The 16,967-nt window shown below is 34.2% G+C and overlaps 1 protein-coding gene across 9 annotated transcripts in view; it reads left to right on the top strand.

Moving 5' to 3' along the window:
- LOC129795388 (histone-lysine N-methyltransferase 2D-like) overlaps positions 1-16,967 on the top strand; it is a 49,956-nt gene that overhangs the window by 1,658 nt on the left and 31,331 nt on the right. For 5 of the 9 annotated variants that reach the window (XM_055836613.1, XM_055836618.1, XM_055836617.1 and 2 more), the window contains exons 2-11: positions 240-499; positions 1,996-2,981; positions 3,055-3,344; positions 4,912-5,102; positions 5,174-5,432; positions 6,008-8,185; positions 9,232-9,641; positions 11,055-11,236; positions 11,300-11,502; positions 14,620-16,839. In XM_055836613.1, coding sequence (XP_055692588.1) covers positions 240-499; positions 1,996-2,981; positions 3,055-3,344; positions 4,912-5,102; positions 5,174-5,432; positions 6,008-8,185; positions 9,232-9,641; positions 11,055-11,236; positions 11,300-11,502; positions 14,620-16,839 — 7,179 coding nt within the window. The remainder of the gene's footprint in view (positions 1-239; positions 500-1,995; positions 2,982-3,054; positions 3,345-4,911; positions 5,103-5,173; positions 5,433-6,007; positions 8,186-9,231; positions 9,642-11,054; positions 11,237-11,299; positions 11,503-14,619; positions 16,840-16,967) is intronic. The other 4 variants (XM_055836615.1, XM_055836621.1, XM_055836620.1 and 1 more) reach the window with 4 other exon arrangements.

The following is a 16,967-nucleotide window of genomic DNA, read 5'->3' as shown; positions in this document are numbered from 1 at the left end:
ATCATGAGTTTTTCATGAAAAATAAATCAAAATTTCATATTTTTAATTCGTCTTTCTCTAATCAATTTTCCAAACCTTTTTTTTTATAACAAACAATCCGCTAATTATTTAATTATTTCTCAAGCACGTCCCGTGACATTCCGAAACGAACATATTATAAATGTCCTTTAGAATGTCCCAAAAAAATTTTTTTTATTAGAAAATTAAATTAAAATGAAATAAATTCCCTCAAAATACAGGAGTACGAAGATGAGGAAGGATCTGAGGAGGAAGATGGGGATTTCCCAGCTTCAACACCCACCTCTTGTACCTCATCCCCACCTATTTTGGGTGAAGATCCCGCCGTATCGCCGAATCGTTCTTTTGTCCCCACCACGATTGCGCATCGTTTCCCCGCGAGTTCTGGCAAACCGCCTGCAATACGACGTGGGCCAGGGCGACCACGCAAAGAGTACCCCCCAAGTAATCGTCTAACCAAAGAGAATCGTCTTATTAAGCGGTAAGTTTATGGAGATTTAATTTTCTCTTTTTATTATTAGAAATTTTGTCATTTTTGTTTAGTCAGAAAATTAAGTTTTTTCCGTCAGAAAATCATGTATTTGATCAGGAGAATGTTTCATTGCGGTCAGTTGGCATTCTCTTGATCAAAATGGAATATTCTTCTGGTCTTATGCAAGATTTTCTGGCCAAAATCAAAAGTTTCCTTAAAAAAAGATTTATCGCAAAGGAATCAGGGTGAATGAATAGGGTACAAATTCAATTTCAAGTTAAAAAAAAAAAAGAAAATTTCAACAATTAAAAATGAAAATTTCAATTGGAAAAAAATAAAATTTCTCATTAATAAATGAAAATTTTAAATTGAAAAATGTTAAAATTCAACAATAAACTTTTGAGTTAAAAAAAAGGAAAATTTCAAAGTAACTAAATGAAACATAAATTGAAAAATTGAACATTTCAAATCGAAAATTAAAGATTTTTAATTTAAGAAATTAGAAAAAAAGGAAAATTCAAAATCATAAATTCAAAATTTCATACTGAAGAAGATGAAATTCTAAATTAAATTAAAAATGAATTCATGGGCCTAATTCAGTGACCAAGAAACCCTTGAAATTCGCTTGAAATCTTGAAATTTCAATGCAAAATTCAAAGATTTCAAGGGTTTCTTGGTCGCTAAATTAGGCCCCATAACAAAGTATTTAAAAATTGAAAATTTCAAATAAAAAAAAACCTAATATTTCTCATTAAATAATGAAAATTTCAAAGAAGAAGAATGAAAATTGTAAGAAAGGAAAAATTTTGCATTGAAATGAAAAGAAAATTAATTTTAAAAAATGGTGTAAAACAATAAAAAATATTTAAGATCTTAAAAGTAAAAATTTCAAGAAATAAAAGGAAAATTTTAGATTCAAAAAATGAAAATCTAAAAAAAGGAAATTAAAACTTAAAATTTTCAATAAGAAATCAAAATTTCAAATAAAAAAAAATAAAAGAGTCAAGTTCAAAAAAATTAATTTCAACGAAAACTTCAGAAAAAAACCAAATCAAAAAATTAAAGAAGAAAAAATGAATTGAAACATTGAACATTTCAAATCTAAAAATTAAAGATTTTGAATTTAAGAAATGAAAATTTTAATTGAGTAAAGGAAAATTTCAACGAAAAAAGTGAAAATTTTAAATCAAAGAAAAATAAATTTTTAAATAAAAAATGAAATTTTCATATCAAATTATTTTAAAACTGAAAATTTCTAATTCAAAAAATAAAATTTCTCATAAAGAAATTAAAATTCCATAATCATAATTTCAAGATATTCAAAAAAATGACAATTTCAAATAAAATTTAAAAATTTGAAAATTTAAAATTTCTAATAAAAAAAGAGATTTTAGTATCAAATATTTTAAAATTGCAAATTACAATTTAAAAAAATTGTCATTAAGATAAATTAAAAAAATGAAAGTTTCATATTAAAATAATGAAAATTTTCCCCCCTTAAACAGGTATAGAGGAAGTGGCGGTGTACGTGGTGTGGCAAAGAGGAAGTACTTTCAATCGGGATCTGCAGTTGATATTCTAGCACAGCTGGGTATTCATCAGGCATCGGATGGAAGTGTGAATTTTATGAATACAAGCAACCTTCTGCAGCAATCATCGTCATCAACATCGGCTGCTGCTGCTGCTGGAGGAACATCCTCAATGGCTGCAGCGGCAGCTTCATCGTCTCTCCCTTCGACTCCAACTCAGGAGGAAACCCCAACGCAGTCCGCAGCGACAACACCCACGAGTAATCCATCGACAATTGACCCGGAAAGTGGGATTGTCATGAGTGGGGTGGATAAGTTGATGCAACCACCCGAGGAGCCACCGTATTTCCCGGAAAAGTGGCCGGGAAAGTTCTGTGCCTTATGCAATTTGGGTGAGCGCAGTCAATTGGGGCAGGGTGAGATGTTGCGCCTCGAATTGGGTGCCGATGAAATGGAAAAGGTCCTCCCGATGGCAACAACACCAACGCCCGAGGAGAAGGATTCCCCATCAGCTGCGGCGGCAGATGATAAAAGTCCCCGAAGTGGAGGACTTGTGCCGCAAATGAGCAATAGACGCCAAAAGGGGCTGAATAAGTGCAAAAATCCCGTCATGACGACGGAGTATGTGGATGAATTGGAGAAGATTGGCCATGTGGAGCAGGTGGAGTTCTCCAGTCTCTTCGACGGGGCCCACTTCTACGTGCATCGTTCGTGTGCCATTTGGTCATTGGGCGTTGCACGGGACACAACGGCCGGTACATTGAGTAATGTTGGATCAGTCATTGCACAGAGTCTCAGTCGAAAGTGCTCCTTTTGCGCGCGTTTCGGTGCGAGTGTCATCTGTAAGATGTCCTGCCCGAAAGTTTTTCACTTTCCCTGCGTTGCAGCCTCAGGGGGCTTCCAAATTATCCAGACTTATATCTCCTTTTGTAAGGAGCATCTTGGACAAGTGCCTCTAGTTTGTAAGTCTTCCTCCTTCTTTTGTTCTCCTTCTTTTGGTTCCTTCTAAAGAGTTTTTAATAAAAATAAAATCAGGTACTGAGGACATCAACTGCAGATCATGCTCCGGTTTGGGTGATGTGTCAAATTTGATGATGTGCTCAATGTGTGGTGATCACTACCACGGGACGTGCATTGGTGTAGCACAACTACCGGGTGTACGGGCTGGATGGCAATGCCATTCATGTCGTCACTGCCAAATTTGTCGTTTACCCGATGCAACGGAGGGGCGTTCACTCTCATGCGAACAATGTGACAAAATCTATCATGCTCTTTGCTTACGACCCGTAATGACGTCCATACCCAAATATGGGTGGAAATGCAAGGTAAGTGCGCATGAGAAATTTCTTTTTTTTTATTTGTTACAAAATTTAAAAAATGTTGATTTTTTTATCAAATTTTAAGTAGAGTTTCAAGATTGAGAAGAAAAAGTTGAAGATTGTCTTCAAAAACAAGATTCTAGAGGGTGAAATTCACTAGTCAGACTTAAGATTTATTAAGAAAGACTAATGGTGCTATGCAGGAAAAGAATGTCAAGAAAAAATGATCATGACATTTTTTCCTGACATTTTTTTGTCATTCCATCTCACTCCCACTAATGTATTTTCCTATCTAAAGCTTTCTGAAAATTGTTAAAATAAAATAAAAGATTCTTTAAGGCAAAATTAGGATTCAAAAGTTTTCTTAAGATTTTTTTAAAAAAATATTAAGATTTTTTAAGAAAAAAATTAAGATTCTTATGTTTTCTTAGGAATGTTTTAAGTTTTTTTAAGATTCTTTAAGAAAAAATTTATGATTCTTAATTTTTATTTAATTTCCTTAAAAAATAAGATTCCTTAGTTTTCTTAAGATTTTTTAAAATAAAATCTAAGATTCTTATGTTATCCAGATTTTCTTAAGACTCTTTAAGAAAAAATTTATGATTCTTAATTTTTTTTAAATTTCCTTAAAAAATAAGATACCTTAGTTTTCTTAAGATTTTTTAATATAAAATCTAAGATTTTTATATTTTACAGATGTTCTTTAAGGATAAATTAAGATTCTTTGGTTTTCCTACGATTATTAAGGAAAAAAATAAGATTCTGAAGTTTTATTGCGTTTCTTCAAGAAAAAAATAAGATTCTTAAGTTTTATTTAATTTCTCAAAGAAAAAATTTAGATTCTTAAATTTTCTTAAGTTTCTTTAAAAAAAAATATATTCTTAATTTTTCTTGAATGTATTGAAGAAAAATTAAGATTCTTACGTTTTCTTAAGAATGTTTTAAGATTCTCACGTTTTTTTTTTGAGTTTCTTTAAAAATATTAAGATTCCTGAATTTTCTGAAGTGTATTTAAGAAGAAAAAGATTCTTAAGATTTTTTAAGAAAAAAAATTAATGTTCTTAATTTTTTTTAAAGATTCTTTAAGGTAAAAATGATTTTGAAGATTCTTTAACAAAAAATTTAGGATTCTTAAGTTTTCTTGAATTTCTCAAAGAAGATATTAAGATTCTTAAATTTTCTTAAGATTCTTCAAGTAAGAAAGCTTCTTAAGATTTCTTTAAGAAAAAAAAGGATTCTTAAGTTTCTTTAAGAAAAAAAATATTGATTTTTATTGAGTTTCCTTAAAAAAAATTAACATTCTTAAGTTTTCTTGAATTTCTCAAAAGAAAATTAAGATTTTTAAGTTTTCTGAAAAATATTTTAAGTTTCCTTAAGATTCTTTAAGAAACAAAAAAATATTCTAAAGATTTATTTAAGAAAAAATTAAGAGCCTAACAAGGTTTTACAAATTGCAAATCTAACAACGATCTTGGTTTCTAAGAACCGAAGAATCCCCCAAAGATATTTAAGGAAGAATTCTTTAGCAGTTTCCAAAAAAAAAGGGAAATAACTTTTTTTTTTCGTTTCAAAGTGTTGTCGCGTATGCTCTGATTGTGGATCACGTACACCTGGAGCGGGAACATCATCACGATGGCATTCCCATTACACAGTGTGCGATTCATGCTATCAGCAACGCAATAAAGGCTTCAGCTGTCCCATTTGCCATCGTGCCTACCGAGCAGCGGCATACCGTGAAATGGTTAAATGCAATTTGTGCAATAAGTAAGTCCAAGAATTATCCTTTTTCTTTTACTAATTCTTTTGAATAACTAAAATGATGAATTTTCGTGTAGATTTGTTCACAATACCTGCGATTCAGATGCAGAATTGTCAACATATCATGCAAAGAAAGAATCAAATCCGGATTATGAATATGTCTGCCCACCGTGTAAGCAATTGGCACAGAATGGACGTATGGTGGCGGCAATGCGTAGAGCAAGTAGCATTGATGAGGATAGTTTGTCGGCATCGCAAGAAAGTTTGTACACAGATGATGTGGAAATGGCGGAAACAAGTGGAAATGCAGGGAATGGAAGTAGTGGTGCAGATAAGGTAAGTCGCTCTCTTGGTTTCATTCCAGCGACGATTTGATCTATTTTGTGATTTTCTCTGTACATAAAAGGTCTTTCAAATTAATTAAATATCCCGAATTATTTTTTTTTATCTAATTAATCTTGTTTAACCGATTTAGGAATTCAAATTTACCAAATTAGACTTGTTTAACCGGTTTAAGCGATCTAATCGATTTAGGAATGCAAAATCAAATCAGATTTGTTTAACCGGTGTAATCGATTTAGGAATTCTAATTTACCAAACCAGACTCGTTCAACCGATCTAACAGATTTAGGAATTCAAATTTATCACATTAGACTTGTTTAACTGGTTTAATCGATCTAACCGATTTAGCGTTTTAAATTTACCTAATTAGGCTTGTTTAAATGGTTTAACCGTTCTCACAGATTTAGGAATTAAAATTTTCCAAATCAGACTTGTTTAACCGATCTAACCGATTTAGGAATTCAAATTTACCAAATCTGATTTGTTTAACCGATCTAACCGATAAAGGAAAATGAAATTCCTAAATATCGAGGAACTAAGTAAATACAACAACCAATCCCTTTTTATAGGCAAACACCGATTATGGTTTAGGCAAGGGGAAACCCTATGCTGCAACAAAGATCGCCAAAAAACGCCTTGGATTGTCCGGGTTCACGCAGATGGGTCGTCCAAAGGGTGGGGGTAAATTTGGTCTTCAAAAACGTATCCGTTACAATGAGCTGTCGCGCAAACGGGGGCCAAAATCGAAAATGAGAGGAATTTTCGGTGTACCCGGTTTGGGGTTGCAGCGACCAACGTCTGATGTGACAAGTAAGACAACAGATGAAGAGCCCGGGATTGAGAATCGTCTTGTTTTGTGTTCGGCAAAGGATAAATTTGTCCTGACGCAGGATATTTGCGTGATGTGTGGTGCCATTGGTACGGATCAGGAGGGATGTTTAATTGCGTGCACGCAATGTGGGCAGTGCTACCATCCGTACTGTGTGAATGTCAAGGTGACAAAGGTAATCCTGCAGAAGGGCTGGCGATGCCTCGATTGCACCGTTTGCGAAGGCTGTGGTCAACGCAACGATGAGGCTAGACTCATATTGTGCGATGAATGTGATATTTCGTATCACATTTACTGCATGGACCCCCCACTCGATATCGTCCCGCATGGCAATTGGAAATGTCGTTGGTGTGCCATTTGTCAGAAATGTGGCACCAACGACCCAGGTTTCAACTGCACGTGGATGAATAGTTACTCAGAGTGCGGGCCGTGTGCTAGTCAATCGAATTGCCCATCGTGCGGTGATGCATATGCCGAAGGTGAATTGATAATTCAGTGTACGCAATGTGAGCGTTGGCTGCACTGCAATTGTGATTCAATACGTACGGAGGAGGATGCCGAGAGGTGCTCCGAAGAGGGGTACACGTGTATCCTGTGTCGTCCACGTGACGTTCCACCGCCACATTTGCAGCCGAAAGTTCAACTGCATGCAGCAGTGTTCAGTCGACAAACGTCGCAAGCAACAAAGAGTCCCGACAGTGGTGGGGATGTTGTGCCTGTGTTGGCACTAGATGGGAATCACTATGTGGACGGGGTGTGCCTAAGTGAGCACGGTTTGACGCAGATTAAGGCGTTGCAGCTGGATAGTGCACGCAAGCGTAGACCAAAACACAAAGTCAATGCCGATCCGGCCATTGCGGACAAAGAAGCGGGTATTTTGGCGGCTATTGAGTCCGTTGTTGCGGGTAGTAGTCACGATAACTCCCTTGAAGATGTCAAAATTGAACCGCTTGACCCCAAAGAGGAGGCTGAAATCTACAAAGATGGCATGGTGTGGGATCGTGCTGATGCAAGTCCCCCCGAAGGTTTCACGCTGTACACAACGGAGCAGGGAACCGTTGTGTTGCGTAAGAAACGTCAAAGGAATCTACAGAAGCTCGGTATTGGCGGGTTCAATGTACGCAATCGTACACTCAAGAGTCTCAATAGCAAAGATACCTTCGATGGCGACGATATAGCCGATGGGATGGTACCGCAACTACCCACAACAGGCACCTCAGGCAATGAGGCGAACGACAAAAAGAAGAAGACAATAAGGAGAAAACAAAAAAGTAAACTCATTGAAACCTATCCAACATACTTGCAAGAAGCCTTCTTCGGAAAGAGTCTCCTTGACTCCAGTAAAACAAAGTTTGAGTCGAGTAGTAGTGATGATGAGGCAAAGAGTACCGTATCCGATGATAAAACAATCAAACTCTCAATGGAAGAGCTAAAAATGATTGAAGCAATGCGTGCTAAGCAGCAGCAACAACAACAAATGATCGATGAACAAAAAACGCGTCAAATGACATCACTGAACGCAACGCAGCAGCAAGACGCCACGCAGACGGTACAAGCCGGTTTAACGTCCAGTTCACCGTCATTGAGTAAAAATTCCCAAATTATTTCTCCATCAAACGCCCAACAGCAAATGATGGTGCAACAACCAGCAGACAATGTGAAAATAGAATTAATTCAATCAACAAATTCAGTGAGTAGTGACGCAACAAATACCACTGATACCCTCAAGGATATCCTCCCGCGTGATCTCCTTGACTCCGATCTCGTAAACACCATTATGAATGAAGAGCGTGATTTGACCAAAGGTGGGGATAATTTGGATGAAATAACGGAGAATGTTGGTGAAATGCTTCCATCACCCTTCAATTTGGACTATGTTGAAGAAATATTTAAAGGTGTTCTCACGGATGAATCTCAGGTTAGAATTTTTTGCGAGAAAATGGGAATCTATTCATTTTGTTACGTTTCATTGACATTATTTGTAGAACTGCGGTCAAAATGTTTTGTTTTGCAGTGAAAGAAGATGCTGAAGAGAAACCAAAAAATGTTTTTCTTTTACTGAAATCTTCTGGAAAAAAATCATGATAGATTTGTTAAAGAAAAAATATACAAACTCAACGCTCTATTTTATTCTATAAAAAAAAATAATCTATAAGATCTAACGTTATTTTATTATTTTTTTGTGCTTGTAATGCATATGCTGCAAGACCTTTTTTCATTATGGAAACTGCAAAAGATTATCCATTAATTTTTTAAAATATATTATTATTTGTTTCGAGAAATATGTGAAAATGTTTTACATCACTATATTTATTTTGGTTGCGAGCGTAAAGCATATGCTTCAAGACTTTCTTCATTATGGAAACAGTGAAAGATTATCCATTTTTTTAATATACCTATTATTTGTTTTGAGGAATATGTGAAAGTATTTTACATCACTTTAATTTTTTGCGTGCGTAAAGCATATGCTTCACTACTATCTCACCAATAAACGAATAATAGAAAAGTAAAAAAATATACTGTGACGTATGATCTCTCATTTTCAAGTCAGTAGACAATAAAATAATAAGCATTGAAGCATATGCTTTATGTCATTGGAAAGAAGTAAATTGTTAACTCTTATGCATACGTGCTGCACTTGATGATATTTTTCAAATCAAGAGATCTAAAAATTCTAAAATATCTTAAATCAAATAATGATCAAGCAGTATAGCTTATGCTTTATGCATTTCCTTGGTAAATATCTAAGCGGATAAAAACAGAGTTTTTCTTGACTAAAAAATTAAAATATGCCACTTTCTTGATGCTCCAAATAAATTCTCTTCATCTACTACGTATGCTTCACATGATGCAAATGATGTCATGACACGCATATATAAAAGTGAATAGACTCCTTTTGTGAGTTTAAGTGGGGAAAATTGATTTAATAGAAAATCAAATATTTCTGTAATTGCGTTAATGTAGGAGTCTCAGGAATCATTGTTAACTACAACTGGAACAACAACGTATTCCTCAACAATCACGCAAAATACATCAATGCAGCAACAGCCACATGTTCATGCGGCCAATATGGTGCCACAGGCACAACCACAATTACCAATGCACGTGGGAATGAATATAATTGATGGGAAAGTCGATGGATCGCAGCAAATGCAGAATGCAGCAGCAATGCACATTCAGCAAACCACGCAGGCAATGCAGCAGCAACAGCAGCAGCAGCAACCGTCAACGATGACAATGACGCTGCTGAATCAACCACCGGGTACGCCGCAGAATCAATCAATTCAGCAAAATGTGATTGTACGCACGGCAGCTAATCAGCAGCAACACATGGGGTATCCAAATCTATCATATAATCATTACAACTACGGAAGGTAGGAAATGGTTTTTGGTTGTGTGATGATACATCTTCGCACCAGCCTTCAGATTTAGAAAAAAAAAAATAAATTGATCGACCACCACCATAAATTTCGTAGAGCACCACCACCTCTCAAATTGCAATTTTTATTTTTCACTACAATACCCTTCGTAGTTGTGGATTAAAAAATATCCATTTCACAGAGTTTTTTTTTTAAATCTGTTTTATTTATTTTCATTTTGTGCAAAAAATTCATTTAGTAGAATGTTTTTCTAAATCATGCAAAAGTGTTAACTTTGACGGTAATTGGCGCAATTGGAAGAGCATTGAGCTCGTATTAAAGACGTTACCGGTTCGAATTCAGAATGGACACAATTTTTTTTTTACAATTGGGATAGATTTTTCTTCTATCCTCTTTAGATCTTCGTTTTGCAAAATAATTTGAGAATAAATTATTTATTTTCAAGACAAAAAAAAGAACAAAAAGGAAAAGTTTTCATTTAATGTTTTTTGTAGCTTTTACTCTAAATGATCACTTCAGATTGGAATTAAAACTAATTCAAATTGGTTTTAAATTAATTGTTGTTGATCATTGAATTGTTAGGTTGTGAAGATCATTAAAAAAAAACAGTTAAAAGATCGAATTTTTTATTCAAAATTTTATTATTAAAGTTTTGTTATTCAAGTTTTAAAGGTCTCTTATAAATGCAAAGATCAAGTTTTTAGGAACAAACATTTGAAGATCAAGATTCAAGGATCAAGCTTTAAGGATCAAACTTTGAGGATCAAATGTTTGAAGATCAAGAATTCAAGGATCAAGCTTTAAAGATCAAGTTTTGAGGATCAAATGTTTAAAGATCAATTTTTGAGGATCAAACGTTTGAAGATCAATTTTTGAGGATCAAACGTTTGAAGATCAAAAATTTCAAAATAAAATATAAACAGACAAAGCTTCTAAAATAAAGTTTTTAAGATCAAATTCTGGAGATTAAAATTGAAAGATCAATTCTCAAACAAAAGAAATTTATAAATATCAGAATCCTGAAGATCAAATTTCAAGATTAATTAAAAAAAACTCACGATCAATAAAAAATCTTCAATTCAAAAATTTAAAGAGAACTTCCTACTTTTAACTATATTCAAAAATTACAGATTTTTTTAAAGAAGTTTCTTCCCCAAATAAGTCCAATTTTTAGTTTAAAAAATTGTAAAAATCATTGTAAGTACCTACCTACGTAGATACGTAGTTATGTATTAAATTCTTCTCATGTGTGGTAACTTTTTTTTTATTTATTTCTTATTTTTTTACGTGTGTGATAAATTCCAACCAAAATCCTTCCTGCTTCATTCACGATTGTTTTGATTTATTTTTCTTATTTTTTCTACGAATTTTTATTGAATAAATTCTTCTTTTTTTCTGCCAATTTAGCAATCAATTTGCCCCAGTTTACACTGAAACTATGCCCCAGCAGAATCAATGGGGGCAACCAATGCAATCGAATTTAGCAAATTTGGACTTGACAATGTCTGTTGCGGATGATTCGTTGGCAATTGCAGCAACTCCCGCGACAAATAATCAAAAAACTTCGGAACGTATGAGACAAGATGAAAGTGAGTTGATGAAAAAACGTTAAAAAAACGTTTTTTAACTGATTTTAATTTTTTTTTGTGTAGTTTTGGGTGATAATGCAACAATTTCTGCGGTATTGTATGCAAATGTTAATCATCCGGAATTCAAGACGGAATACCCAAATTGGACGGATCGTTTGAAACAAATCCTAAAGAAATGGCGTGCCCTGTCGCATGAAAGTAAACAACCATTTTTGCAGAAGGCAAGAGACAATCGTTCGGCACTTCGAATGAAGAAGGCACAACAAGTAAGTTTTCTTTTTATTTTTTGCTTTCAAACTTTTTTTTCGTTGATTTTTCAAAGAATTTTTCATTAAAAAAAAAGTTCATTTTTGCTGAGATTTTTTACTGAAGGAAAAATCTTAGTTATTAAAAATTAAAAATTATTAAAAAAGGAAGTTCTATAGGGTGGAGTGGGTCGACTTCATTACCCCCTCAAATTGTAATTAGAATTAGATTTGCCTAGGAATTTTCCCATCTGATCAATTTTCTTTTAATCAGGTTTAATTGCTCTATCTTGGTAGGGAAATTGTGATCTTCGTTGCTTTCCCGGCGATTGATCCTTGAACTCCTTAAGTGACCCATTTCATCTTAATCTTCTCAATTTGTTTGTTTGTGAATCTGTCTGTGTGTCTGTTTGTATGAAAAGTCAAGAAAAACGTCTTTGTAAGGCAAATTAGAAAAAGAATATATGCTGTAAAAATTACTTCTGGGAGTAAAACAAGAGACCAAATGAGATCATTTATTCATTTATTCAAAAAATAATATTAGAAGCTATTCAAATTAACCTTACATCGAAGCTCCATTTTTTGGATGAAATTTCCTTTAAAAAAATCCCGAAAATTCCTTTATTTGAAATGTAAGAGAATAAAAAGAAGAATCAGTGCCTTAAAGAGCTCTTTCTCTCTCTCTCTCTCTCTCTCATTGGCTGACGAAATTAGGCAAAGTGTTCTCATTGGCAATTTTTCTTTATGTATCTATAATACGTATTCGTCTGGTGGAGCTTCAGTGCAAAGTTAATTTGAATTTAATGAGTAACACGGGGAAAGATAAAAATATTTTTTTATTAATTTATTGGAACATTAAAAAGCTATAGATCTTCGACTTAAATCTCAAAATAAAGACTTTCTCCAAATTAGATAAGAAGATTAATGAATCGAGTTAAAAAGAACAAAAATCTTTACATTTCTTCCCAAAAAGAAAGCCCAAAAAAATCCAAAAACAGACTTTTTAGAGAAAACTAGATAGAAAAAAAACAAAGATTAGTCATTTGTCTTAATTATTTAGGAAATTAATTTTCAGAAATTAACAAAATGTAAGAAAACCTCCAAAGAATTGCTTTATATTATTTAATCTGAATGTTACGATGACTTTTGAATGCGAATCTTTCATTTTATCATGAAAAATCATTTCAGAAAAAAATAAATCAATATTCAAAGCAACTTTGCATTAAAAGAAAACTTTAAATTCTTCATTTTATTTATTCAAATTTCATATTAAACGAGATTTCTGTGCAAAGTTGCCTTGAATGGAGTGTGTATGTGCTTAACAGACTAATCTAATGTTAATAATCTCATTTGTTTATGTATCTAATAAGTTTTTTTTACATTTTATTAAACATCAAACTAATTCGTTATTAATTAAAAGACATTTTCTTCCCCTTTTCTCAATTGCAAATGAAACTTTGACCGTTTTTCCTGCTATATATTTTCACAATAGGGCTGGATGGGGATTTTTTTTATAGGTTAGGCTAGAAATCTAGGTTTTATTAGGTCCATAATTAACAAAGAAAATTTACTCTTTTCTTTCTTTTGATTGAAGAAATTGATCTGACAATGAGAGAAAGTTTTTTTTAGGAGAGGAAGGCTTGCCTAAGCTAGGTAAACTACTGGGCGTACATGTCTAATTTACCCTCAAAATTTAAACAGCAAAAAGTTTTAAAATAGAAGCCAACAATATTAATTAACGTCGAAAGTTATAGAAAGAAAACGTCAAAGTTAGAAAAGCGAATGTTAAATGTTAGAAACGAGATAAGTTAGAAAGACAATATGACAAGTTTAGACGTAAGGAATAGATCTTAAAATATTAGAAAAGTAGGGGAAAACGGGGTTATTTGGCCACATTGACGGTATAAATGATTTTTATCAAATAAAAGTAAATCTAATGATCGGATTATGAATTTTCTAGCATTTAAGATAATGTCATTTTCAAAAATCAAAAGTGGCCAAATTACCCCGTCTTCCCCTAATGTAGAGCGTTAGAAAAACTTTTTTAAAAAAATTCAGAAGCACTTAATTGGCTTGAAATATTAATTAAGGTTTAATAATCCTAATCTTCATAAATCTCTCGGCTTCTTAAATGTTTCTCTTAACTATTTATTTTATACATTATTTAGACTTAAAAAAAAAGTTTTTTAAAAGCTCCGCCTTGAATAGATTTCGAACTACGCCCCTGTTAAATTAAGGAAATAACAACTTTAAGTTTCTATACTTTTTGAGATAAACTTTTCTGCCCGGAACGCCTTGAAGTGTTCCCGGAAAGTCCCATAAATGCCTGAAAGTTGTGCAGGAAGACTGCCCATTTCATCAAGAAGTTTCTAAGGAATCTTAGGAAGTTCATTTTCAATACCCGGCAGATCTTTGATTTCATTTAGGGGTCAAAATCTGTCCATTTTGCAATAGCGTGATGCATTTTTTTAAACTTAGATTTTGACCCAAAGATGACATTAAGGATTAACAGAGTGTTGAAAAGGAAATTCCTAAGGTCCCTTAGAAACTTCCTTATGCAATGGGCAGTCTTCCTGTACAACTTTCAGGCACTTAAGGCACTTTCCGGGAATATATCAAACCGTTCCGGGAAGAAAAGTGTTGATTTTAATTTTGAATTGATACTTATTCAAAATACAACAAAAAGAATTTAGAAATCTTTTAATTAATAGTATAAATAATATTTTTTGATTTCTAAATTATAATTTGAATTAAAAAGAGTTAATTTCATTATCAAAATTAAATATTCTTCTTGCCATTTTGTCACCTATTTCAACAAAAGATTTCTTTTTAAGACGCAGACTAAGAATAACTATATGAGGGTGTTAGAATCAGATCAATTACGCTTCTATAGGAGGGAAAAAGAACATTATATCGTCCCTTAACTTTACGCCCAAGATAGAGCCTTCAATAACAAAGATATTTGTTAGATTTAGTTATTCCCCAATCATGTAAATACTTTGGATGTTTTTTTAAAGATTTATTAAAGCGATTAAAAAAAAATAAATAATAATAATAAATAAAAGAATAAAAGAAGCATCACGTTGGTTATGGTTCTTACACATTACCTACAAAAAAATATTCAATAAAAACTCGTAGGTCCCATCAATGTCACCCAAGGATATTGTCCATCAAACGAGCAACAGTGCGAATGCATCAATGCTAAGCGGTATTGGTGGGTCTGATGTTGGTGCTAATACAGATGCATCAAGTGGTGGTGACATGATGGTACAACATCAAGCATTACCATCACGTCTTGGTGCACAACAAACATCACAGCAGGAAATGCAGCAGCAGCAACAGCAGCAGCAGCAGCAGCAACAGCAGACACAGCACATGCATCATCATCAAATATTAGAGGTGCACGGAAATTCTGGGGATGGAAAAAATGAATTAGATGAATTAACCGCATCTACTACACAAACTAATACCAATAATAATAATCATAGTGCATCAAATAACACTGATAACTCTTGTTCCTCTAACAATGTCATATCAAATGTCACAACCTCAAATCAAGAGACACCCCCATGTACGTCAAAAAGCACAACAACCTCCACCACAAGTGATTCCCCATCCCTTTCCACAACTCCCCTATCGTCAACATCCTCCTCTGCTGCGTTTAGCAATAATAATTATGAATCCCAAAAGTTCCAGCAACATGTAAATTCAGTAGAGCCTCTATTTGATAGTAGTATTCAAAGTAGCAATAGTAATAGTCAAGTAGAAGAACTTACAATACAAACATCTGGCTCAAGTCCAGCAAGTACCGTTGATATTGATTTGGGTTCGACAACATCATCAATATCATCACTAAATGAACAACATGTTGCATTAGATGATGAAAATGTTGTTAAATATGAAACTGCAGCAGCAGCAGCAACGACAACCACGAGTCAGACAACTTCAACAACAACAACGTCTGAAGCAACTTCCGTTGCAAGTTTTACGACAGCAACAACCACAATTGTTCATTCCCTTTCAACGGCTGCAAATATTGCCAATAGTTTCATTAATATTACAAATTTATCAACGAGCAGTAATTTGAACATTGCTCCAATGGCTGCAACGGTGCTACCGGCTGCTCAAAGCACGCTCCCGTTGATGAGTGTGTCCAAACAGTCGTTCAGTACGAATTTGATTGTTTCCCAGCCAATGACGCATTTCATGAAGGCTCTAACATTGGGTACGGGTGGTGCAAAGAGCAGTATTTTCGTCCCCAATGTCATTGCAACAAATATTTCGCCGCAATTCACGGTGCATCATCATAATTCGCAACATCACCCTTACGGCTTGCACCATCATCATCATGGTGTTGGAGGGCCAGCACCGAATGTTACCGTAAACCCAAATGGGAACTTCAATACAAACCCAAATTCCGGGGTAAGAGCTGGGGCGTTTCATGGGCAATTTAGGCCATTCTTCCAGCACAACACGTTGAGTATTTCGGGGAATATTCATCAACTGAATACAGGAGGGGCGATACAGTCACCTATCTTAGCAGCGCAATTGCAGACAATCAATCAGATTGCAACGAATCAGGCGCAGCAGTATCATGGGATGAATTTGCACGGAGCTGGACAACAACATGGTGTTCATCATTCACCACAACATCAACAACAACAACAACAACATGGTCAACCATCAGGACCTAATACTATAATCCACTATCCGTCATCAACGAATATTCTGATGCAGCAGCAACAACAACAACCGGAGTTCGGTTGTAGTCCTAAAGGTCCTAATCAATTTGCACAACAACATGTTGATCGAACAACATCCCGTTCACAGAGTCCTGCTACGTATAGCACGCAGGGAACGAAGGTTGTTCATCAACAGCAGGCTTCTGCTTTAGCAGCTGCTCAGCAGCAACAACAACAATATTTCGGAGGAAACAGTGATCAACAAATACGCGTACTAACACCATCAGAAATAATGCGAACCCTCCCATCCTTACCAAACCCAGATCTAACAACAAGCTACGATACAACTCCATCAATTTCCCATCAAGTTTCCGTGAATACAGCCGTTGTGTCAACAATGTCAACGAGTTCCGTAATAATGAAGGAAACAACGAATTTCCCACAAGATGGGAATGAAATGAATAATAAAAAAGAAACATTTGGAAATTGTTGTTCTTCTTCAACTATTACTACAACTGCTGCTGTTAATGCTACTTTAACAACATGCTCTACGTCAAACATGTTAACTTCTTGCTCATCCCCAATTATCTCAGCTTTTACGTCTAAAAATTCACAAACACCACCCTCGACTCCGAACACCACGACTTCTCCAACTACGTCAATTTTCCATCAAACGGTGAGAAATACGACAAAGCGAAATGTTCTCTTGTTTACAAAACTCTTTTATTTTTCAAATTTTCTTCTTTTCTTTTTTTGGTTTTGAAAGAAAAAAATCTATTTTCATTATATGATTTTTTTAAAAAT

The sequence above is a fragment of the Lutzomyia longipalpis genome, chromosome 4 (genome assembly GCF_024334085.1).
Source record: "Lutzomyia longipalpis isolate SR_M1_2022 chromosome 4, ASM2433408v1".
Classification (NCBI taxonomy): Eukaryota; Metazoa; Arthropoda; class Insecta; order Diptera; family Psychodidae; genus Lutzomyia; species Lutzomyia longipalpis.
This window is presented reverse-complemented; position numbering and strand designations above follow the sequence as displayed.